We start from the raw sequence: 26,433 nt of genomic DNA on the forward strand, positions 1-26,433 counted from the left end.
TGTTTTCTGTTTTTGAATCTTTTTGACTTCTAGAAAACAACTCAATCTGATATCAAGGGTTTAATACAGGCAACAGGTTGTAAGAAGCTTCCGTGCATAAGATTTACGCTCTAAAGTTTGAACAAATAACATGTTTCTGGGGAAATTCCGAGATCACAAAAATTTTCACTCATTTTATAATAGAGCAACAACTAAGATTTTGGGAGAAAAACAATTCTTAAATTTTGAAATTACCTTCTTCATACTTCATCAGTACAACAAAATCAAAAGTTATCAAACTCCAAACCGGACCCTCAAGTTTTAGCTGGGACTCTAGTTTGTGTCGTTTGAAGGGCAAAAATTGATTCTTATTTTTAGATAGAACTCAGGAAGTTTGTGGTGTAAAACTTAATCGCTTTATGAAATCAAGTTCTTGTGTTTTTTTTTGCTTCGGCTCGAAGGATGTCTGTTCAATTATTATGTTTCATTGTCAGCTCGGTAAATGATACAAAAAGCTAATTTGATGCTGGTGGTTTTTCAGAAATATAATTTTTCATTAAAAAAAAAAGCACATTTTTTTCCGCCGTTAATTTTTTAAGCTTTTTTCCGTCTCATTTTTTATTCGTTAGCTTGCAATGTTTTTTGTTTTATCGCCATTGATGCGAAATTTTGTGTAAGAATTTAACGGAAAATATAGCTTTTGAAGTTTTTATTGAGTGTTTAATTTTAATGGTGTAGAATCGTTCTATATACTATCGTTATTAATGCTATGAATGAATATTATTCAAACAATAGCTGACGTTTGAGAAACGCGTATCTGTCTACTTAACAATGAATAAATTTACATAACATTTTTGACTAATCTGCAGTCATGAAACAATGAATTTTTACATAAGCCAGCTCTCACTGCGAAGAATTTTCTATGGAACTTGCATAAATTCCCAAAACTTGATTTCAATTCCCATAATCCCAAAGTCCTGATAACACAGCGATATTGTCGCACATATACAGATCTTGTAAGCTTGATTCCCTCAAGCTAATAGTGCATCACTGAAGCCCCCACATTCCAAATTCAGCTTATTAGATTAATGAATTTTACGGATGTTCTTCAAATCTACCGATTCGTACCGGGAATTCTTTAAATCTACCGGGAATTGGCGCGTAGCTTTGCCTTTCTTAGTTGGGTACAAGTATAGTAGTTGGGGCCCTGAAAAAATAAAGCAAGTATGAAAGATGGGTCCCGTGAAAGTTTCAAAACCACAAGTCATCTAAAATTCACCCTATTTCCGAAAATTTTAAGCGCAAAAAATTTCTCCGGGGACTCATCCACATTTTTGGGACCCTGCTATCGTACTTGTACCCGTAGTTGTATTTGAAATAGCGAGTGAACTGTGAAAAACTAAAAGCATCGTTTCCATCAGTTTAAATCCAATTTCCTCTTGCTGGGAATAGCTTTGTACTGGATTTATTAAATGTAGTTATTTAAGTAAAACAATTGTTTTATGACTGATTTATTTAGTGTTTTTTTTAAACTTATCTATTTGACGACATAGTTTCGCTATAGTTTCGCTATTCGTTTGAACTTAATTCTTATTTCAGTGTAAGGTTAGAACTTTCTTTTTCAGATATCGCAACATGTCGCAATGGGCTCGGGTTTCCGAATAGTTTGCAAGAGTAATGTCGGTTATGATTACTAAATTTTGTCATACTTATTTATAACTGCTAGATTATAGCTGTCACATTTCACGATATCATAGATCTAACTTAGAATTATCTGCGCTAATTTTGTAACTGATTTTCGTATCATTTCTGTGAGATTATTACTTTACTTTGAATTACCTGATTCGGGTTTGGACACTGCTTTTCTATCGTATCGTTTTTACGTCATATCAATTTTGTGGGCGATTCAGAGATGTCACAAGGTAACATTAACAAATTTTAAGAGATTATTTATTATCTGGGGTGGATGATTTTCCTCTGCGGGGGAGTCGGGAGGGGGGTTGATGTCGATAAAATTTATTTTCCAGGCTCTCCTAAAATCTTTTAAAAATCCTTAGAGGTAGTATGCATTGGCCAGTCCGCCCAGTTTTTTAAGAACAAATTGGATGTTTTAAATTAGTACTAAATAGGCACTTGTGTGTGGTAAGTTGATCCGACCACTGAATATAACACAGTGAATTTTTGTAATTTTGGAGGTTTGTTAGAGTTTTAATTGAGTTTCTGATGATGCTGAAATTTTTTAATCTAGCTTTTTTTGAAAGAACTTGCATTTTTCCATTCAAGTAATTTTTGGAGGTTTGTTAGAGTTTTAATTGAGTTTCTGATGATGCTGAAATTTTTTAATCTAGCTTTTTTTGAAAGAACTTGCATTTTTCCATTCCTTAAAAACGATTTATGACTGTCTTTGAAATTTTTTATGACAGTTTGCGAAAACAGCCAAGTTCTTTTTGCAGTGAAATGCTGGAAAAGAATAACAATTGGACTTGACTCCGAAAAAATAGTTTTTGACTGCCCTTCGAAGAAATAATTTTGGACTTTCATTATTGACGTATAATGAAAAAGAATCGTGTGACCTATAATCATGTAATCCGACTATCGTTTAACGTATAATCGTATTTTTGGCTTCCGTTTAAAAAACGGATCCAAAACTCGGATCAAAATTCTCGCTCAATTACAGCAATCGCTCAGTGCTGTTAAGGTTGTTATCACTGCTCGATAATATTTGCCGGAAAAACTGATTGCTCCCAGAAAACACTTTGTTGGAAAACACCATCAGCCGCCCGTACATCTTCTAGTATTCAAAGAAAAATCTTTGTATCGCAAAAAAAAAGAGTATAATCAATTTTCTTATCGTATAATTCTGATATCTCGCTTAATTATATAAACAAATCATTTTTAAGGTTTTTCGTGTAAACTTGCCGTATATCGTATTATAGATTCAAAACACTGTCTCTACACTTGTGAGCTTTAGTGCGTTAGTTGATTAGTACGATCCTTCTTTTTTTCTAATCTAACTCGCAAATAAAAGTGATCATTATAAAAGTTCACTTCTTTGGAAATTTCACTGACCGTTTGGAACTTGCGTAGTATCTGTTCTCTGCTTTTTTGTGGCTTGTGTTTGTGAGTTATTAAGCGTCCGTGCTTGAGAGGTTAGTGTGTGAGACTCATAATGTCTAGGTTGCAGGTTCGAATCCGAGACGCTGCCGAGTTTTTACTAATTCGAGGCTTATTTCTACTTTTTCTTATTACGTTTTATAGAGCAGCGTTTTTGTCGTGTTCTCGCTAGTGTTTGCGAAGCGCAGCTTCGCCTCTGTGTAAACCTTTCTCGTGAAAATGCATTTTTTAGAGATATGTTTATTGTTTTATCCAGATAGACAGGTCCGTTTTAAGTATTTTAGTTCAATTTTGAGTGTTGCACCACAAAAAGTGAGGCATTACCATAGTGGTAAGACAATAACTAAGAGATTGTCAGATCGTGTACTTGATCATCTGCATCGGGAATGATATAGAGTGAGGACGAGATATCTTTTGGCCTCTAGTTTCAAGTCGACCACAGCCTGACCAATTTTGGCTGCAGTAGTGGTTAAACGTGAAAGTTCAAGACGCAAAAAACGGCACTAAAAAGATCTTGCTCAGTATAGTAATTCATGCTGAAATGTGAAGTAATAGGAGAGACGACGGACTATACTTAGACAGGCTACATAGCCTTTCAAAGATCCTCTGCGAATCGCGCCAGCCATAATTATAATTTGAAAGTTTGAGTGGAAGCCGAATGTTACATTTAGATGCACAAAATATGGCCAATTACAACCCATGGCACGATGCCGCCACCACTTCTATGCCAATGGAAACAGAAGATGCGAAAGTAATTTTTAATTCGAGTCGCCGTTTCCTAGGGCCCTTTCGAGCACTTATGAACCAAGAAGACCCGTTTGCAGGAGTGAACGTAGACGCAGACGAGGTGGATGCGAGACAGGTCGGGGGTCTGGTGAACGTGTCTTCGAAATATACAAGCGCAAATAGGTAGACACATTTTCCAGCGAGGCTTTATATTTTGATTATTTCTTTATAGCTCATTTCCTAATATTTTTAATAATCGATCTGCAACATATTAAAGAACAATGCGAGGCTGCGGCAAAATTTCCCTGTCCAGCTGGCCAGGAGTTTTTGCCGCAGCTTTCATAATATTTTTTTAATAGTCAAAGACGGGCAGATCTAGGATTTTCTCGGAGGGGGCGGGTTTTCAAAAAAAAAGATCGTTAACTTTGTCAATCTTGTTTTTAGGTCGACCAAATTGATTTTCTGAGCTCTCAAAAACCACTAAAGCGACCCTATTTTGACCGCAGGCAAAAGTTTCTGCGCTGTAGGCAAAATTTAAAAAAAAAAACAGGCGACCAAAGGCATTTTTAGGCACTTTTTAGACAGTTTTTGACCAAAAACCTAACTTTTCGGCACCCTATCCCCCCAAAAAACAATAGTACATATTGTCGCCCAAAGGCGCCTTGAGATATCAATTTTTGCCAGTCAGCCAAAAATTGGTATCTCAAAATAGTACAAAGAAAAGCCCACCGAAATTGCTGCGTATTCTTTGTCAATATTAACTTGTAACTTGGAAAATTGTTAGCTTTCAACTTGGTAATCAAGTAGGAAATTTCAACTTATGATTTTAGCCTTTCAAAAGCATTAATATAACTGCATGTAAAGTAATTTTACGGGACAGGGCAATGAAAAAGAGCCCCATAAATCTCTGTTTCAGAGAGCCTCTGTTGCACGAGAGAATCCAGCGACTTCTCAGCACCTCCTCCCCCAACGAGCCAGACATCTTCTACAAACTGTCCAAAGGTGGACTGAAAGGACGAGCTATTATTGTGAACATTACAAGTTTCACAGGTGAAAAAAGAACTTATGCACTTATGCAACTTTTCTTTTTCATAATTTCTCTCTCATTGAAATTGTTGTTAGTAAGATAGTGAGTTAATGTGAAGTTTTTGCTTTTTGTGCTAAGTATCATTCTGATTAGCTGGTCCAAATTTCTTCAATGATAAATTTGGGGTCTTTTCCAACGCGGAAAATTCAAAAACTTTCTCTTTGTTGTTTAATGGAGAAGGCAGTGTAGCTTGAGTTAAATGTTGGAATTTACAGCAATAGTTTTTTCAGAAAGTTGTTGTTTCTTCAATTGAGTGTAAATTAGTTGATGAGTTAGTTATAAATTGTTTTTGATGTCCCTTGTGTTCTCATCAGGCGATGAACAGAGTCGCGAGGGTTCGAACAGAGACGCCGTGAACATGATGACGTCATTGGAGAGTCTGGGGTTCAAAGTGGAGGTGTTTGAGAACCTGAAGAGCAGAGAGTTCTACCAACTTCTCTACAATCTCAGTGAGTACAATCTCAAGTTCAATCACATCATACCGCACAATAATGGGTCACCGGCCTATTAGCATGTGTGTCGATTAGCATGCCCATGTAAAAGAAAGTAGATTGAAGATTTGGTCTTTCACGTTTTCCTTTTTCAAATTTGCTATTTTGAATAGCGTGCACTTGGCCAAGTTTTGAATTAGGCGACAATGAAAATTTAACTCTCATGACATATCAAGTGGTTTCCGAAAATATTTGAATTTTTAGATTTTTTTTTTTCCATCTGAAAGCACACCCATTTAAAGCAAACATCATCGCATGCCAATAGGCACAAATGATAATCGCTACGCCCTTAAAATAATAATTGTTCAGCCGCTGGAACAAGTTAAAATAAACACGGGTCAAGTTTTTATCTCCATTAAATTACAAAAAGCAAAGCTTGCTTTATAGTATGAACTCTCTTTTTTTCCAACCTAAGTCGCAAATATTGTTGCGACAAAATCTGTTCATTTTGATCAATAACCAGCTATTAAGTACAGCCAATGCTAAGGATATTAACAGAGACTATTTTATTACAAATAGTTTTTTAGCTTAAAGGTATCATGGATCTGTAGCGTAGAGGTTGGGAGGGAGACCCGCTTCAAAATAAGAGGGTTCGAACCTGGACAGGGTCGGATGTTTTTAATGAGCATTTTCGTATACTAGTTAAAATGCGTCCGCTCTATAAATGGAGTATGTTAGCTTGTAAATTTCTTTTTTTTTCAAATTGATTGGTACTGCTAATGCGTCATAATTGGCTTGCGTCACTTAGCAGTTATGTAGACTCATAATTGGCGTGCGTCACTTAAGAAATTTTGTAGACTCAAAGTTTTACTCATTCACTTTTTCCAGTATCGTTATCAGTCATATTTTTGCTTGTGCATGCGAAGTACCAGGGGCGGATCTAAGATTTTCGGGCACTTTTTGGAAAAATTTTGGGCACTTTTTGGAAAAATTTCACAAAAAAAATTTCACACACGCGTTTTTTTTTGGCGCGCTCCCCTTCAAAGTAAGTATATATTGGCGCCTTAGAAAAATTTTCGGGTCCGTCACCAAAAATGGATTTCTTAAAAGTACCAAAGGGGGGACCCTATGGGTCGGCAGGGGTGTCAAATCCCTGAGGGGGGGGGAAGGATTTTATGATGTTGATCTTAGGCTGTAGACCGTCAGGTTCGCATTTTTCAATAAAAGCTTACATCTTAAACTGTTTCCAACGCTTTAGTGAAGTCTTATTATTACGCTACGTTTTATTTCGGAAACTCTAGAACATGGTCTCAGCGCATGATTTTTTCAAAATTTTTAACCAAAGTTTTTAATCACTTCTTAGAGAAGACTTAGTTGCTATGTAGTACAAAAAATTCAGTAGTAGAGACCTTTTTTGTAAAAAAAAAGATCTAGGGTTCGAAAGACCTGATCTCCTAAGTTTTGGGAGTTTTCTTGTCCCTTTTTTGCTGGTGTACGGGAAGTAGCTCTAGTGTATGCGTTTGTGTAGCAATAAGTATTTCATATTTTTGTTTTAGCTCTTGACCCGAAGAAAGTGAATGCCAATGTAGATGTGTTTGCTATGGTCATTCTTTCCCACGGAACTCAGTGAGTCTCACAATTTTAGTCATCCTTTTGCAGACTTGAAATAACGAGACAATGCTTGAATTCATTGAATTTATAAGTATTGCTGTTAAAAGTGAATACCCTGTATGTTATTTCATACTGAAGATCGTGTGTATTTTTTCAGTTAATTTTTAATTTTTCTTAAAGCTAAATTTTTTACCCTCAGTGGTGAGCGGTGGTGAAGTGGTTTCGTCTCCGCCTCACAATTGAAAAGTTGGATGTTCGAGGCCCACCATGATCCGTAATCGCTGCCTGAGGGCAAGGCAACATTACCTAGTCCAGTAAATTAGCCAAAAAACTGCATGTAATTCTGAAACAGGGGCGCAACAGCGGCTCTCCGCGAAGAGCTGAACAGCTCGTATGTTGGTCCTTACCCTTGGCGATAAACTGTCTCAATTGTTTTTTTTTACTTTCAAAATTGAGATGGGGATCCAATGCTTGGTTGTTTTCTGCGAAATTTTAATCTGTGTTAGATATCTCAGAGAATTCAATTGCGAAGTAGTTGGTTTTGATGTTAGAAACCGAGAGGAACATGACGTCATAATGAGCAGTGACTCGGAGGAGATCCTGTTCAAGTACATCACTTCCCAGTTTGCAGCCAACATCGCCAAGACACTGGCGGGCAAGCCGAAACTGTTCTTCGTCCAAGTAGGTCCAGTATATTATTTGAGTAAAACTAATTTGCAGGTTAAAGTCACAGAAGATTTTTGTGCAAAAGATTACCTGTTTCAAAAAATGCTTAGAAAGATTCGTACCAAATTATCTGCGATGTAATCGGAAAATTTGATTCCACTTCAATCCTCGTCCCATTTCCCCACATGTTATGAATTTTTTAATGTGAATAAATTAGCTGTTTTGAAAATATTTGTTTCTTATAAAAAATGCGCATTTAGTCACCATAGCTTAATTAAGTATTATGAATTTGAAAATTTTGCAAGGTGTGCGTGTGGGGGGGGGGGGGGTGGGTTAGGGGGAGTGGAAAAGAGTCAAAAATCAGTTAGTTTGCTGTTTATACTGGAGTTAAGTCTTGATGCTAAGTTTTTTAATGTGTTTAAATATATTATTTACAAATATTTAAAAATTTATATATTTAAAATTTATATATTTAAAAATTATAACCCAAGTATGTTCTGTCAAAAAGTTAAATATATAAAATTTAATTTAGTACAACTTCAAAAGTCAAGTATTAGATATTTCAATTTAAAAACCCAAGTGTTTGAAAAAAAAGTATCTTCTATGAATAGAAAGGGAGTAAAGTGCAAGCAGGTCAATCGGTGTTTGGTTGGTATAGCAGCCTGTTTGTTCAGGCCTGCAGGGGGGATAAAACTGACCCAGGGAGGGAAGTGGCTGCCGACTCTGCAGATGGAACGGCAGATGGGAGGAGCAAGATTGCCATGCGGGTTCAGAGTGACGGTGTTGACGAGCCAGATGCATTGTTCTTCCGGACAATCACGATTCCCGCCGAAGCAGACATATTTGTAGCCTACTCCACCCCTCCAGGGTCAGTTCCTATTCGAAGTCTTAATGAACAAGTTTGTTAATACACAAAGTTATTAAGGATAAAGTTAGTTCACGCTGAATCTTACATTTTAGCATTTTAACATTTGGCCTGTTTGTTGTGATAAACTTATCAAAGAGCCTTTTCTGCTGTTAAATAAGTCGTTTCAGATAGTTGTACAGTGAGTCGATTAACCAATAGCCTCTTTGGAGGATTTCAGAAAATCCGACAAACGACAAGATTACAAACAAGATCAACGTTTCTTGACCTGGCTGACGGTCGAAGAGTGATTGCAATCTTCAATTCACTAATCTTAATGTTTTTGACCCGGTCGAGGGCTGAATTATCAGAAATTATTTGGTGTTTGACTGCCACAAATGTTGCGATTAAGGAGGATGTCAACTGAAAGTCTACACAGTTGGGCTGAGAAATCTTGCTGTTGTCTGTGCTCAGACTCAGTACATGCACAGGAAACGTTAACGTGTTTTACCTGTTGTAAAGTTGCTCCCCTCAGTTGCATCGGAACGGAATCAATCATCCCACAAGCGGAACCATGTCGATAAAGGTAATAATGAATACGTTAGCTAATTTACGAGACCAATTGCATCACCTTAAGGGACTGCCTAATCAAGTAAAGTTGCTGCAAGAGGAAATTAGAGGTAAAAGTTGGAATCCCTACAATATTGCTGCGCAAACAGAAAAAACCAGCATATTGAACAAGCCTGTGTTCAACCTTAGCGACAAGGGCCGTGATAGATTAAAGAAATACAGCAGCATCAAAAGATACAAAATTGGTGACTCTGAAGATGAATCACCACCAAAAGGTAAACCAGATAGAAAACCACACAGAATGAAACTAAAGATCGGAACGAAAGAATCTACTGGTAATTTCGCGGCTGCTAAGTGAAATCTTGCTCGGAGACACATTTACCTAGGAAGGATTTCAAAAGAGTACCAATGAAGGTATAAAGAACTGGTGTTCAGCAAATGGAGCTGAAATTCTCAATATGAGAGAAGTTACAAGGTCAGGCAGCTCAACAAGAAGCTTTCACTTGGTATTTGATGAAGAGTCTAGCAGTGTCATTGAAACAGAAGATTTCTGGCTTGACAATGTGATTCCCGGACGCTTCTTCCTAAACCAAGAAGCTATAGACTGGTTGAAAAGTCTAAAAAAAACGACAACCCAGAAAATGATTGACGACGCAGATACGCTTACTGTGTTTTTTTTTAAATGCCAGATCTATTAGAGTAAAACTACTGAAATGCAGCCATTACAAATTTGTAGTTTTTGATTTCTTTTTTATCGTGGAATCATGGCTTTGCTTAAACTCAGATGAAAGTTACTTTGTTAAGCAACATTTCTCTGGATCCGAAATTTATCGGTTCATAAATTAATCACGAAGCGACAGCTGTGGTGGAGGACTTATCTGTATTTACTAAAATGTCTTGAGTTTCTCCCTTAAAAATCATATATGCAATGAAAGCTTCGAAGCCTGCTGCTTAAGTTTTGTCAGCAAAACAACCACTATAATTTGATTATTTGTAGACCTCCCTCAGCCAGTTCCACCAATTTTTAGAAATTTATATATGAAGAAGTTTTACCGAGCTCCTTGCAATCTGACCTCATTCTCATTGATGATTTCTATTTACAAAAAGTGTCAAGCTCTTGAACATCTTTTTTTAATAACTTAGTTAATTGTTGCTGAACCGACTCACCAGTGCGGTATTGTACTAGAATTAATTGTTACCAATAATCTAGAGTTGTTAGAAAAAGTTGACATAGAAGATGTTGTTTCTCTGATCACAAGCTACTCAAGTTTGATTTAATTTCATGCAACAATCTTCCGAAAGTTTCTAAATGCCTGAAGAGAATTTAGAAAAAGCTCCCTTAAAAGAAATTCTATGTGAATTTGAACTAAATCTCAACCTCAATATGCACATATGAGACGGGCAAGTACTGATTGAACACTTAATGTCTGTTCTGGAAAACACGGTAAACCAATTTGTACCTTTAGAACAACGAAATGCGAAACTGAGGGTATGTCCGTTTTTTGATCAAGATCTTCAAATCGCCAAACGAGTAAGGCGTTTACGAGAAAGAAAATATCGCCTAAGGCTATGTGAAGTTAATAGACGAAGGTTTTACAAAAAAAGGTTGCGGAATCCAGAAACTTTTTCGACTTGAAAAAAAAAGGAATTTTATCATAGAAAAATCAATGAGTGCCTAAATTCTCAGAAAAATTTCTCTTTGCTGAAAAAGTTGCTCGCAATCATACCAAATATCCGAAAGCACTTGGTGATCTTGAGCATTTAAATGAAGCTTTTGATACTTTTCATTGACAAAATAAACGAAATAAAACAATCATTTTGAACAGAACCCCCGGAACTCAGATACCGAGTCCAATCATCAGTGCTCAGTAAAATCAAAGAAGTAAAAAGTAGTAAATTTGAAGAAATCATCAATGCTCTGTCAGATAGTGCATGTGTACTGGATCCTCTCTACCCACTAAACTATTCAAATCTTTGTGAGAAGTTTGCAAAGACTATCTCCTTCTAGCCCTGAGGGCAAGTTTCCAAGATGGTATTTTCCTACAAACTCCAAAAAGCCATAATAAAACCGACGCTAAAGAAACCATCACTTGACCCAATTGTTAAAACATTATAGAACTATTGCTAGTACATGGTTTCTGAGTGAAATGTTGCAGTGAACGATCATCTCCAAAAATACGACTTGATGGACGATAATCAATCTGCTTACCGAACCTTACGTTCGATTTAAACATGTCTTCTGAAAAGTGTTGAGGAAGTTTTGAATGGCTTGATGCAAATGAAATTGTTATCGTTATAGGTTTTGATCTGTCTGCTGCGTTTGACACCATTGATTTCAATATAATGAGTGAAATATAAACTTAACGATTCGGAATCATAGGAAATTGAAATTGCTGGCTAATGTTTTATTTAACCAATCGTACGCAGCAAGTTAGCTGCTAAAAGACCGCCTCACAGGAGACCAAGGTGAAATTTGGAGTACCTCAAGGTTCCATTCTAGGTCCCATGTTATTCACGATGTACATAACGACAATCGGTGACTTTCTTAAACAATCTCAAATTTGTTATCAGGTTTACGCGGATGACGCGCTGATGTCTTTGTTCTTGATAAAAATACCGAGTCGGATATTTGTAAAGAAATGATCAAAAGAGTACTTGATGATATCTCAAGAGCTTTCAGTCAATTGAAGATTAAAATCAACCCAGGTAAAACGGAAATTCTTTTTATGAAATCCAAACGACTCAATTACATGTTCAATAATATTACAATTATGAATGAAGCAATTTCTCTAGTTAACTTCTTAAATTCTTTAGAAGTTACCTTGGACAGTTCTTTTTCGCTCGACAAACATGTCAACTTGATTTCCTCATCGTGTTTCAACCTGCTGCGTAAACTCTACCAGGTTCAAAATTACTTATCCCTGAGTCTCGAATTTTGTTAGTGAATAGTCTGATTTCCACCGGAATTGAGTGATGCAATATCTTTCTGACAAGTACTTCGAAACGAATTTTTGAGAAATTTCAATGTGTTTAAAATTCGGCTGGTCGATTCGTCTTCGGTCTCTTGAAACTGAATTTTGTAAAACTGAAAAATTGGTTTCAAGTTTTCACCGTACCTCGTTTGGAAAAAAAGACCATGAAAATGTGGGATTAAAATAGTGGAATAACTTGCCAAGTCCTCTTCGAACTATGAAGAAGCCACATGTTTTTAAACGTGACATAAAGACGTTTTGTTCAGAAAATCTTATAATCATGGTGCTCATTATTACATCGTTTCAGTGAAGAAAATGTATACAAGACCAAGTAGAATCAGCCAAATCAAGGCAAATTGAAGAAAAGAGGAATTGAAAATATTGAAGCGAATAAACCTTTTTGAGGACAAGCCATTCAGCCGAGTAAAAGTATTTTTCTCGGATAAACTGTGTGTTAGGTAGGATCGTCGCTGGTGTATGGCGTCTTTTTTCGAGAGGCACTTACTATCTCTTGTCTCGGTGGAACTATCGAAACCTTGTGTAATGAGAACTTTTTGACTTTTTGAAGGAACTGTCGTATTGAGTAATTTAGTTCATTTCCAAAGCTGTCAATCAAATGTTCACTCTTGGTGCTAGACTAATTGATTAGCAGGTGTTTGTCCTTGGAACAGTCTGTCACCCTTGGATATTGTTTCTAACCACTCTTGATGCTAACTTTGCAAGATTAAGTTACTGTATATCTATCTCGGAATTAACAATTGCTCGACGATCGTTTTACCTTCTCGACATGGCGCAGTCGGCAGGATTAGGTGGGGGAAAGAATCCACTGGGCATCACGGGATTTTGGCCAGCAAAATGCACGGAACCGCCAATGATGTGGGAATTCTGGATCAACAGATTCCAATGGGGAATGGTCGCCAAACACTCGCTGAATCCAATGAACTTTTATTTCGCCGCGAATCTCACAGCCGCACAAATAACTGACTTGCCGGCGGAAGTAGACGGAAAAAATCGGCGGGAATCGGAAATGGTGTTAATTTCGAACCTGTATTTGTGTTTGGGGGAGAAGGGGCAGGATGAACTGCACAAAAGACGACCACACCTGGACCTTCAGACGATTCGGTACCCACGGATGATACACGCGCTGGAAACGGAATTCAAGAAAGAAAGGAACGAAACATATGAAACATACCAACTCCTTTCTCGTAAGCAATTTATTAATGAAAGTCTTGAGCAATTCCACTCCGTACTCAGCGGATTGGCAGCGCGGTGTAACTTTGGAGTACTAGAGGACCGAATACTAAGAGACGTATTCATTGTCAATATGAACAACCGGGATGCACAAAAAGAACTACGCAGGTCGACAAAAACACCTGAGGAAGTGTACCGGATAGCTCTCTCGTACGAAAAGGGTAGCAAGTATGCATCCTCATACGTTGCCACGGGATCAGCGGGGACCCCTGGATTATCATCAGGAGGCGGAGGAATCCAAATAAAATCGGAACCAGTTGGAATAATCCGGGGAGGTTACCGGAACAACCGTTCAAGGGGCCGGGGCTCTTACCAAGGCCGAGGATCGTATCGAGGAAGAAATCCTCTAAATAACAACAAATGTTATAATTGCGATCAGCAAAATTTCACCAGGGAACATTTGGACAGATGCCCAGCAAAAGGGGTTACATGCAATTTTTGCCACAAAATTGGCCACTTCGAAAGAACCTGCAGGGGAAAACGTGGAAACCAACGAGGACAGGGAGCCGTAGGAATGATACGGGAGAATGTCGACGATCATCAACTAGAAAATTCTGCGGACGAAGAAGCATCACAACACGCAAGTTCCATTGGATGGGTCAATAAGAATCCAGTGGTGCACTCGTGGGACTCAAGTAGTTCTGACGGGGACTATATGGTCATGGCCATAAAACGGAGAGGAGTGACAGAATTGAAGGTTGCTGGGGCACAATTGCCGATCAAAGTCAATGGGAAACCTACTCGCGTGTGGATCGATAGCGGATCCCCAATCTCAATTTTTACCATCGGGGAATTACGGAAAACATTGGGAACATCAGGAGTAAAACTGGACAACCTCACGGAGGAGGATAATGCTTTTCGGGATTATGGAAACAATCCCCTACAGATGATTGGAACAATGGCGGTAACAATCCAATCCAACGGTTGGAAGATCCAGGCAAGGATAAAAGTGATCGGGGGGAACCGACCATCAATAATTGGAAGGGATCTGATGCCCCAACTAGGACTCCAGTTGGTGCAACAAACACCGGGGGACCAAATCATGTCCATTGGAGAAGGCAGTCACGACGCACTGGAACCAGAGGGGGAGTTGGATTCGTGGCAAACATACTTCAGTAAGCAGTTTTCAAATCTTTTTAGCAGGGTAGGAAAAATAAGAAACTACAAAGTAGCAGCTGAATTTTTTGAAAACCTCACCCCAGTACAACAGAAAGGGCGTCGAGTCCCGATTTCGTTGCAAGAAAAAGTAGATGCCGAAATTGACAAATTATTGAAACAGGGTCATATCGAAAAATTACCTGAATGCTCGGACAAATACTTTGTGTCCCCAATAGTAATAACCGTAAAGAAGGATGGATCCGTAAAATTGGCACTAGAGTCGAGGGAACTAAATAAACAAGTGCATAAGAATAAATACCAGATGCCGAATATTGAGGAATTAATGGACACGGTTGGGCAAACGATTAGCGAAAAAAAACAGGGAGACGTATATTTCACAACAATGGATTTAACATACGCTTATGGCCAACTGCCACTAAATGCGGAGACGAGCATACAGTGCAATTTTTCTCTAATTGGAGGTCGTTCGACGGGTACATACCGTTTCAAAACCGGATTCTATGGTCTCACTACAATGCCCGCGGAATTCCAACGCGCAATGGATTGTATACTCGCCGAATACCCGCAAGCGCACGCGTTTATCGATGATATTTTGGTCGTAACCAAGGGAACAGCAGTAGACCACATTGCAACGGTAGAGAAAATTTTAAAGAAACTGGATCGGGAAAATATGTCCTTAAAATTGACAAAATGTAAATTCGCCCAACGAGAATGCGAATGGCTAGGACACAAAATAACTCCGACTGGAATTACTCCATTGGTTAGGAAAACAGAACCAATAGAAGCGCTAACGCCGCCACGGACCTTGTCGCAATTAAAATCGTTTATGGGGTCGATACATAGTTTGCATAAGTATCTGCCGGCATTGGCCGAATCATCGGCACCGCTGCGGCCCCTATTAAGCAAAAATAACGAATACATTTGGACACCTGAATGTCAGAACGCGTTCGAAAATCTGAAGAAGCAAGTTTCAAACATTGTTGAATTACGGCACTTTGATATCCACAAGGACATTCGCATAGTGTGCGATGCAAGCCATAATGGGCTCGGCGCGGTGTTGGAACAGTTGGGACCAGAAGGATGGCGCCCAATTTCGTTCGCGTCGCGATACCTTAACGAGGCGGAAAAGAAATACTCAACAAACGAATTGGAAATGCTGGCAGTTGTGTGGGGGGCTGAATACTTTAGAAATTACATACTGGGCCGAAGCTTTTTGATCGTTACCGATCATAAAGCCCTGATATCCCTTTTGAACGGTAATAACAAGAAAAATAAGACGATGTTTAGTCGTTTAACTCGCTGGTTAGATCGACTAATTCCCTTTGATTTTCAAATTGAGCATAAACCGGGGGCTAAAATTGGTTTGGCGGACTATTTATCACGTCATCCAAGTAAAGAAGCAACGCCAATTAGTGCGTATGATAATATGTTCACGGTGGCAAAGATCAACCTAATTCGCAACGCGCTTGGCTTTAATACATCCAGGGGACCTACTACATCCAAGGGACAAATTTATACAGCGAATAGAAAGCTTTCTATAAATAGACTGGAAGTTTCGTCACATAACGACTCGGTAGAGGGCGGAAAAACATGTAAGCGGAAATCAACCAATCAGAAGAAACCACGTGGTTTAAGCCGACGGCTAAGCGAAATGCGCACTGGATTAGTTGGGGCTATTATTCATTCAGAACACAGTTGTTCAAAATTATCCAAATCCAATCTTCAAAATCAAAATATTTTTATATCCAGCCCTCAAAATCTTAAACCACATATCAACATGGACCGAAGCATGCGCAAATGGCAGAAATTTCTCAAACAGCATCCAAGCCTAAATAGTAGTAGTGACGAAATCGAAGAATTGCCCCCAAATGTATCACTAGAAGCCATTACCAGAGAGACAAGATCAATGATCAGTGACATAAAGACGTTTTGTTCAGAAAATCTTATAATCATGGTGCTCATTATTACATCGTTTCAGTGAAGAAAATGTATACAAGACCAAGTAGAATCAGCCAAATCAAGGCAACTTGAAGAAAAGAGGAATTGAAAATATTGAAGCGAATAAACCTTTTTGAGGACAAGCCATTCAGCCGAGTTAAAGTATTTTTCTCGGATAAACTGTGTGTTAGGTAGGATCGTCGCTGGTGTATGGCGTCTTTTTTCGAGAGGCACTTACTATCTCTTGTCTCGGTGGAACTATCGAAACCTTGTGTAATGAGAACTTTTTGACTTTTTGAAGGAACTGTCGTATTGAGTAATTTAGTTCATTTCCAAAGCTGTCAATCAAATGTTCACTCTTGGTGCTAGACTAATTGATTAGCAGGTGTTTGTCCTTGGAACAGTCTGTCACCCTTGGATATTGTTTCTAACCACTCTTGATGCTAACTTTGCAAGATTAAGTTACTGTATATCTATCTCGGAATTAACAATTGCTCGACGATCGTTTTACCTTCTCGACATGGCGCAGTCGGCAGGATTAGGTGGGGGAAAGAATCCACTGGGCATCACGGGATTTTGGCCAGCAAAATGCACGGAGCCGCCAATGATGTGGGAATTCTGGATCAACAGATTCCAATGGGGAATGGTCGCCAAACACTCGCTGAATCCAATGAACTTTTATTTCGCCGCGAATCTCACAGCCGCACAAATAACTGACTTGCCGGCGGAAGTAGACGGAAAAAATAGGCGGGAATCGGAAATGGTGTTAATTTCGAACCTGTATTTGTGTTTGGGGATGCGAGAATGCGAATGGCTAGGACACAAAATAACTCCGACTGGAATTACTCCATTGGTTAGGAAAACAGAACCAATAGAAGCGCTAACGCCGCCACGGACCTTGTCGCAATTAAAATCGTTTATGGGGTCGATACATAGTTTGCATAAGTATCTGCCGGCATTGGCCGAATCATCGGCACCGCTGCGGCCCCTATTAAGCAAAAATAACGAATACATTTGGACACCTGAATGTCAGAACGCGTTCGAAAATCTGAAGAAGCAAGTTTCAAACATTGTTGAATTACGGCACTTTGATATCCACAAGGACATTCGCATAGTGTGCGATGCAAGCCATAATGGGCTCGGCGCGGTGTTGGAACAGTTGGGACCAGAAGGATGGCGCCCAATTTCGTTCGCGTCGCGATACCTTAACGAGGCGGAAAAGAAATACTCAACAAACGAATTGGAAATGCTGGCAGTTGTGTGGGGGGCTGAATACTTTAGAAATTACATACTGGGCCGAAGCTTTTTGATCGTTACCGATCATAAAGCCCTGATATCCCTTTTGAACGGTAATAACAAGAAAAATAAGACGATGTTTAGTCGTTTAACTCGCTGGTTAGATCGACTAATTCCCTTTGATTTTCAAATTGAGCATAAACCGGGGGCTAAAATTGGTTTGGCGGACTATTTATCACGTCATCCAAGTAAAGAAGCAACGCCAATTAGTGCGTATGATAATATGTTCACGGTGGCAAAGATCAACCTAATTCGCAACGCGCTTGGCTTTAATACATCCAGGGGACCTACTACATCCAAGGGACAAATTTATACAGCGAATAGAAAGCTTTCTATAAATAGACTGGAAGTTTCGTCACATAACGACTCGGTAGAGGGCGGAAAAACATGTAAGCGGAAATCAACCAATCAGAAGAAACCACGTGGTTTAAGCCGACGGCTAAGCGAAATGCGCACTGGGTTAGTTGGGGCTATTATTCATTCAGAACACAGTTGTTCAAAATTATCCAAATCCAATCTTCAAAATCAAAATATTTTTACATCCAGCCCTCAAAATCTTAAACCACATATCAACATGGACCGAAGCATGCGCAAATGGCAGAAATTTCTCAAACAGCATCCAAGCCTAAATAGTAGTAGCGACGAAATCGAAGAATTGCCCCCAAATGTATCACTAGAAGCCATTACCAGAGAGACAAGATCAATACGCACAAATACAACTCTCTCGTTACCCTCGGAATTCAAAGGAGAAACAGTACCACCAGTGGACCCAAACCTTGTATGTATGTCAATTATCCCGCGAAATCGTAAGATCGTTAACAAAACTACTGCATTACCTGACCTGTTTAATTTAAAATTCATAGAATCAAATTATGTATCGGATCCCCAACTGAGCGCTATTCGCGATCTCATTATTACACAAGACCCGGATATTCATGAAAAAGTTACTCGAATGAGCCGCTATCATGCTCAATTCGTCAATGATTTCTCAGTGAAGGAAAATGTAGTTTGGATGGACGATAAATTAGCAATCCCAATTAACCTCCAGTCAGCAATCAATAACCGAATACACGCGTACCATCACGGGAAGTCAAATATGTTCGATGCCGCAAAGGATGTCTGGTATCCCTACATCTACCGTTCAATAGCCTCCATTGCAGAGGGGTGCCCTGAATGTACTGCAGCCGGTAAGAACTTAAAGACGTTAATAGGTAAAAATCAACTGGGATCTGTACCAGAACCAAAAGAACCGAATGAATCTGTCCAATTAGATTTTTGGGGCCCCATCAATTACTTAAATGAATCCTCTAAATATGTGCTCGTAGCGGTCGACCGGTTCTCTCGTTGGCCATCGGCAATGATCTGTGGAAATAATCGTTCGGACAAAATATTGAAATTCTTGAAGAGTTATATATCAAACCACGGGGTGCCACGGAAAATCCACATCGATCAGGGAACTAATTTCTTGTCAAATGCGGTCAAAGCTTTTTGTAATGGGGAAGGCATTGAAATCATTAAATCACCAGTAAACGACCATCGGGCAACCGGGTGTGTCGAGCGTACTATTGGAAGTCTTAAGAATTCAATCCTTACTTTCGCTCACGAAAAAAATCCTGAACCCTTGGAGAAAATGGTCGAACGGGCCCTTGGTGCTCTCAGATTCTCGAAAAACTCAACACTTAGAATTTCGCCTTTTGAAGCTCATCATGGTAGAGAAGCAAACACAGTTTTACGGAATCTTACTAAAAAACCATCGCTGCAGAATCTGGATTGGTCACGGGTAATAAAAACGAAAAATGCTTGTTTAGATAACACCGATCCTAGTGTGCAAGATATGCCCCATCCAGCCGACACAAACTGGAGTGTGCGATCAGACCTCGACTATGATATTCAAAACAGGACCCATGCACGACGCCTTACTGTGGATCAAGCTGAAAATCAGGACGACGAACCGTCGATACGCAGAAGTTCAGATCCCGCAGGACAACCGGGACCATCCGGATCGTTGTTTCAGCGCACTGGAAACAAAAACCTAAGAAGGTATAGACAAATTCATTCTAAAATTAGATCTGAGAGTACACATACACTGACGTTAGATAATGGGGTTGTGCTTAGGAAATCGGGAGTGGCCGCGAAGACCATACCAAAGAAGAAATCAAAAACCGCAGCCAAATCCGTACTACCGGTACCAGTGAACGAAGCGAAAAAACGGGCAACTCAAACAACACTACCACCGCCAACTCCGCGCGAAGTGAAGGAACGATGGACCAAGCGAATTGGGGAAAAGAAACGGGAAAGGACCGGGCGCCGATTCGAAGAAAATTACTCTGAATCAGAGGACAGCGAGGATCTACCGATTATCTCGGTAAAACGTACTCGGCAGCAAGAAACTACCACCTCTGAACCACGGATAGAACGCTCAGCAACAGCAATACCAGAGGCCGAAGCTGAAACCGACCAGGACACCATCCCGGCACTAGGCGGTGAGTTGGATGCTCCAAATCCAGGGGTGCCAGTAACGGAGAATCCAGGGGTGCAAGACTCAACAAAACCGACCACCACCGGCAAGAAAAAGGGAGTTTCATCCAGGAAAGCAAGGCTGGTCTCATACAGTAGCCAGGGGGAAAGCCAGGACGAGACATCATCCACAACGTCTAGACGAAGCGGGCGGAAAAGAACTGCGGTCACCAAAATGGGGGGCGTAATGATTGACTTTATCAATCAGGACAAGGAAGGAAAAAATTGATCGTCGAACCTAGAAACTTCAAACTTTGTTAAACTGTTCTAACCCAGGGAGAGGGTGAGTCACTACTGGCTTAAAACTCAATCGCTATCACTAACAAGTGATTCTTTCGTTATTAACAAAAAGTCGTCATTAGTTAAATTCTGAATTGTATACTGTAACATGAAGCTAGTAATTCGTTTCAACTATCTGTGATCAATCAACCACCTATTTTTCTAACCATCTATTTTCAGTCATTAAAGTAAACCTGCGAAATTATTTCTACTTAACTAAAGTTTTCATTATCGAAGGAGAAGTGTCGTATTGAGTAATTTAGTTCATTTCCAAAGCTGTCAATCAAATGTTCACTCTTGGTGCTAGACTAATTGATTAGCAGGTGTTTGTCCTTGGAACAGTCTGTCACCCTTGGATATTGTTTCTAACCACTCTTGATGCTAACTTTGCAAGATTAAGTTACTGTATATCTATCTCGGAATTAACAATTGCTCGACGATCGTTTTACCTTCTCGACAGAACTGAAGGATTGGAATGCGAGGAACTTAATCATAATGGGTGGCACTAATAACCTTTATGATAAAGCAGGTGCCAGATTAATGGGACCGGTGGAAACATCGGATGAAATGTTCTATCTGGTTCAAATGCTAAAGTTTGACGGTTTCAATGTGGGAATCATTAAGTTGGTTGGACGAAAAAAGAAAAGCAAAACCATCTGAAGATTAAACCAATGTTATGTTGATGTCGCTAAAGAGTTGAATGTTCCCATATATGTGATCATAAGATACAGGCACAATTTTTGGATGGATGGGCTTCATACAAATTTTTCGGATTTACGAGAACTGGCCCTCATTTTTAGAATTACTCACCAAAAGGGGATAAGGGGGAAAGGAGAAGTTCAGATGATGCAGAATTTAATGCAGCTTTTATTTCTTAACGTTTTTCTTCGAATTTTAACTTGACCCGGTTGATGGTTGCATACGGAAAATGTGACAGTGACCATAGTTCGTCTTTTGACGCGGTTGATAGTGTATACTAGATTTTATAAGAAAAAATAGCCTGGTTGAGGTCTGAAGTAACACATCTTAGTCCCAAAAGAAGTGGATAAATCAGACGATCATCATCATCATCATCACTTCCATTTCTTTTAAATTTCTTTTCACATTCATCAGCCTGCTACTAGGTAAACTATGCTCTCCCTTAACAAATTTGAAAATGTTGCGAAATAACGTGAATGTTTTTATTTCAAAAATGAGGTTTCAGAGGAAGATAAAGTTGTAGTGTAATGCAGTTTTCTCAAATTGCGTTATTTTATTAAGAAAATTTCTTTGTAAAAGGTTTTTAAATTTGAAGAGTCTTAAGGCCAGACTTGTTTTTGTTCTTGGAAAGTCTCCGATATGTACAATTTTTGTGAAAGTTTAGTTGAGTTTTTGGATTTTTCCAACTGAATGTTGCCTTTGCTGTGTTGTCTACTTAAAGGCCTTTGTGTTGCCTTGTCTGCTAAAAGACAGAGGTTCATGTATTTTTACAGATGCCATTTGTTATAAGAGTCGACGAAGTAAGTTTCGACTCTTATACTCTTATATATAGTCGTGATGATTTTTTTCGTCTATTTTTTCAGGATATGTTCACGCTCAATTTTGTTCACGCTGCTCAATTTTGATTTTTCGAAGTTATATTTTTGATTTTTTTGAAGTTCAGTTCATTTCCTTTGTTCATTTCCAGTTCATCTCCTTCATCGTAATGCAAAAGTGCAAGGGCGAAAATAGTGATCGACATGTAGTTTTGAAAATGGATTTTAATTATCAAAATTTACAGCGAAATAGAACTTAAAAACGCTTTTTTTTTGTTGTCAATTTCAGTATACGACGTAATTTATAATGTTACTTCAAGGCAGCCGCACCAAAAAAGATGATTGCTGAAAATTCATGCGCAGGACAGTCTAAAATTTATTGTAAGTGACTAAAAACCGTTCTTTTACATATAAGAGCAAGAAAGCCTTTTGTAAATTGTCTGGAAAAAAGGAAAATCTACTTTTGGAAGTTTTGCGAGCTATCCTTTATCCTACTTGATAATTTTTTATTGACTGTTCTGTAATTTTTTTTATTGTTTAATATGCAATGCACTTAGCAATTTGTGTTTTCGTCAGATTATATTTTCATAGAAGTAATGTATTTTTGGGACTAGAATGATCTTTTGTTTCATTATCACAAAACATGGATAGAAGTTTTTGTGTTATAAATCCCAGGTAGTGCGAAGTTCCAGCTTCCCACCCTCTTGTTAAATTGCAAAAAAAAGCTGCTCAAAAGTGGTTCCACTTCGCCTTTGTGTAATTTTATGGTTTCGATGCTTATTTTATGTTGCAGTTACTACTCGTGGCGTAGCCCTGAAAGTGGATCTTACTTCATGCAACTTCTCGCCTACAGATTGTACCAAAATGGAAACTTGCAGAATCTCGATCTTAGCACAATCATCACCCTCGTTAGCCACGATCTGGTCAATTTCCGCTCCAATGTTCCCCAGAGAGAGGGAATGCACAAGAAAAAACAGGTACCCTGGATATCATCGACACTCACAAAGAAACTCAAGTTCAAACCTTAATGACTAAATTCAATTAAAAACCTATTTGTAAAGTAAAATCTTCGTTGCTGTAAATAGCGGCTTTGTTCGTATTCGTACTAGATTAATATCCGTGCTAGTAATGACCTAAGTTAATCTAGATCTATCGTTAATAATAAAATGGGGGTAGGGATGCATAAAGGATTAATGGACTGTTAACAAGAGCGGAGGTTATGTTAGAGTGCGAGTCAACTTTTTCAATCCAAAGGCCACGTGTCTGTGAACAATCTTTGTATTGTTAAATAGAGCATATCATTTATATCGGATAATTGAACGTGTATTTATTGCACCGTTTTATTTTTGGGTAGAGAATGATAACTGGCAAATTGGCCCGGTTCTTAATTACTCTGATATGTGAGGCCTGAAGATTGATTCTCGTAATATTGATTCTCTTTTTTTTTGGGTGAGACTTCCAGAGCATTTTCAAATTAACCATTAAATAATTTTTGAGTTATTCGTCGTTTTTTTCCGTGATGTACGCGAAATGCAGCTTACGTGTTAAACAAGCAATCAGGTTGAGAGATATCATGAATTAGATAATAAAATCAGATCGACTAAGCTGGTTGTTAACAGGGCAAAAGTTTTATTTGAAATTAATTTCTTCTACTTGTGATTCTATTTCTATTTTGTAAACGCTTCATCAAATTTGCTAGATGAAAATTTGTAAATTAACAATCAAGTGCTGAGAATTGAATTATAGCAATCAAAATCTGAGTTTTCTGTTTAAGATCAGCATATGAAAGCAGCTTCTAAACCGGTGTTTTTTTACGCTTGCGACAAGCAAGCGTTATCAAATAGGAATAGACTTTTTCGGGTTAACAACTTGTTTAACAGAATCACCCTTATCTTGGTTCATATCGAATTCAAAATTCTAAGCAACTTCGGCTTAGTTAGTCTGTCGTAAGAATTACCTATGGGACGGCAAAGGTCCCCATTCGAATCTGACGAGGATCTGTTTTTTTTTTCTAACGGGAAAATTCCGTTTCAAAGGAATTGTCGGCCAATGATTTGTCTGCTTATGTTCTGTCGGCTTAATTGCCACAAAGAATTTTTTGCTGTACACAATTTACATCGTAATTTCTTTTAGTTATTTAAATTTAAAGTCTGCTGTTTGTAATTTAACAAAAGTTTCTATATGTTGGCTTAGTATATATTTTTTTTTTTTTCATTTAGAAGCTTTATTCGGCCTAAGGGTTTTCGGCTTATAATTTTATCGGCCTACTAACCTGGTTTTGGGTCGTTTGGGGAAACCATAATTTGTATGCTTTCTCACAGATCGCACAGAGTCGAATTTATAGTTCAATGTTTTTCTGACAACAATTTTATTTTCGCTCGATAATTATTGTTGAAATTTCATTAAACGCTATCGAATGCGTTAATAGACGTACTGTTTGCAAATAAATTATCATTCCAGACAAGATTTTGAAGTTTAAAAAAAGGCTTAGTGGCTCTCCTTTCCTTACCTGTTCTCTAGCTTGCAGCGCTCTTTTTGTGATACTGCAAATGACGCGAAGCTTCGCTTCGCCTATGTTATAAGTTCAATTTAATTTCTTCCTTGATGGGAACGCAAACTATGCTCTTCAATGATAAAACTGTTAATAGCGCAAAACGTTCAGACTCTTTTATAGGTCGCGATGATTTTCTTTGCGGAAAAGTCGTAACATTTGATCAGGATAAAATTTTAATTTTTTGCGGTTTTTTTCAAGTTCAGTTTATTTTCTTTGCTAAAAAGAAGGCAAACTCCACTATCGAACAGCAAAAATGTGAAGTTCACGAAAAGTATGGTCAACTTCTTATTTCGAAACAGGATTTTATTTTTTAAATACTTAGCGAAATAGAAATTATACCTATTGATTCAGTTTTCTGAAATTGGGTCAGTTTTGTCGAAAAAATTCCAGTCATACCTTGTTCTAGAAATTCAAAGAGCTTTAGGGCCATCTTTTTTTTCTTTGAAATTCGAGAAAGAGAAGAAAGAAATGTTTTAATTAGTTATCCAGTTTTTTTAGGTATCAATTTATTTTTTTCATAAAACAGTTTTAAAAAATAAAGTTTTTCGGTTGAATATATTTTTCTATAGATTTGACTTCTCCTAGTCTAAAAATTTGATTTTTGCTCAGATAATACGAATTATTTTAATACTTGCGAGAGCAAGTGTTCTGTAATTGTTAACAAAGCATTTTTCCCGTAAAAACGCTTCCTACAAATTCAACTTGCTTTTCTACTTTTTTCTTATTGGAGCTTAACGGTTTGCAGGATTGTTTCCACTTGGCCGAGAGGTAACTTGTATTGGTGATTTTTCCTACCTGAACTGGAATTGATCCTTCTTATTCAGTTCAAACTGAAAGATCACTTCCCGATTTTTGTTAAAATTAGCTGGCGAAACATGACCTTTAGTCATTGGTTCGAGCAACTTTGTGTGGGTGATTTACCATATATATTTGATCTGATTTGCTACTGGAATTATCACTCAAATCTCATTAATTCACTCCTTATTAATCAACTGTTTGTCGCTGCAATAACCTTGATAGGTTATGGGCCCAGATGCCCAATCACGAGTGAGAAGTCAGGAGTCAAGATTGACTGTTTGTTCAAACGAATAAGGAAAAAAGCTGAGATTTGCAGTGGAGTTGTGACAGTAAAAATCACAACTTGAAATATACAACTGATCAGTTAGACAACTGCGAGAGAAGCAGGCCAAAACTACTTGGATATAGACGATTGATCAGACAGAGAAGTGCAAAGATAGAAGAAGGGCAACACAACTAGTAGAGACAGGCAACTCTGACGACAGAAGCAGGGCAACACAACTTCTAGAGATAGACAACTCTGACGATAGAAGCAGGGAAACACAACAGAGAAGAAGAGAAGACAGTCAAAAGCACGAAGGGGCACTGAGTGAGCACAGCAGTGGAAGAAGCACTACACTATTGATAGTGAAAAAAAACTGAATCAAACTAATAAATTACATGTTTTATTTGTAAAAGTTGCTGATTTATACTCAAATTTTGCGGAAGGATAACTTCGTTTGTACGCGGTTGCTCGAATCCGACACAAAATCAATCCAAAGAATACATTGCAATTTTTAAAAAAAGAAACTGATACCCCAGAATAAAAAGACGAATTTCTATTTTGCTAATATATATATTACCTAATATGAAATCTGAGGAGGGACCTTAGCTTTGCTAAGTCGCTGATGTGTTATTCAGTACGCACTCTGTTAGGTTCCAAATCAGATTTTGGTAATCAAATATACTTGCATAGTTATATAAGGGGGCGATATTGATGTATATTATAAGTATGATTTTGATGTAAGAGAAAACGGGGTCATTGAACTTTACCTAGGGCAATACTTAATTTTTTGAGTTTTGGATTGAAGCTTATTTTTTGTGTGAGAATTAAGTCAAAAATAAGAACTTGGATTAGTAAAGAAATGTCAAAAACTGATAGGAAAGTTTTTTCGGGAAAAGAAGAAG

General features: G+C 38.2%; 2 protein-coding genes across 2 annotated transcripts in view; one reads left to right on the plus strand and one right to left on the minus strand.

Annotated features, from left to right (window-relative positions):
• LOC134853941 (prohibitin 1-like) overlaps positions 1 to 26,433 on the minus strand; it is a 331,804-nt gene that overhangs the window by 208,406 nt on the left and 96,965 nt on the right. The window lies entirely within an intron of this gene.
• LOC134853909 (caspase-1-like) lies at positions 769 to 23,654 on the plus strand. Its single transcript, XM_063869875.1, has 9 exons — positions 769 to 1,163; positions 1,346 to 1,901; positions 3,765 to 4,002; positions 4,736 to 4,869; positions 5,221 to 5,355; positions 6,894 to 6,963; positions 7,500 to 7,629; positions 8,289 to 8,482; positions 22,708 to 23,654. Exons 2-9 carry the CDS (start codon positions 1,892 to 1,894, stop codon positions 22,940 to 22,942), a joined length of 1,146 nt encoding a protein of 381 aa, XP_063725945.1. The 5' UTR covers positions 769 to 1,163; positions 1,346 to 1,891; the 3' UTR covers positions 22,943 to 23,654.

The sequence above is a fragment of the Symsagittifera roscoffensis genome, chromosome 9 (genome assembly GCF_963678635.1).
Source record: "Symsagittifera roscoffensis chromosome 9, txSymRosc1.1, whole genome shotgun sequence".
Classification (NCBI taxonomy): Eukaryota; Metazoa; Xenacoelomorpha; order Acoela; family Convolutidae; genus Symsagittifera; species Symsagittifera roscoffensis.

What these genes read in the sequence shown, in the direction of transcription:
- LOC134853909 (XM_063869875.1), top strand. An exon ending in CGAAACTGTTCTTCGTCCAA is followed by an intron (nt 7,630 to 8,288) that starts GTAGGTCCAGTA and finishes CTGTTTGTTCAG; the next exon opens with GCCTGCAGGGGGGATAAAAC. An exon ending in GCCTACTCCACCCCTCCAGG is followed by an intron (nt 8,483 to 22,707) that starts GTCAGTTCCTAT and finishes TTTATGTTGCAG; the next exon opens with TTACTACTCGTGGCGTAGCC.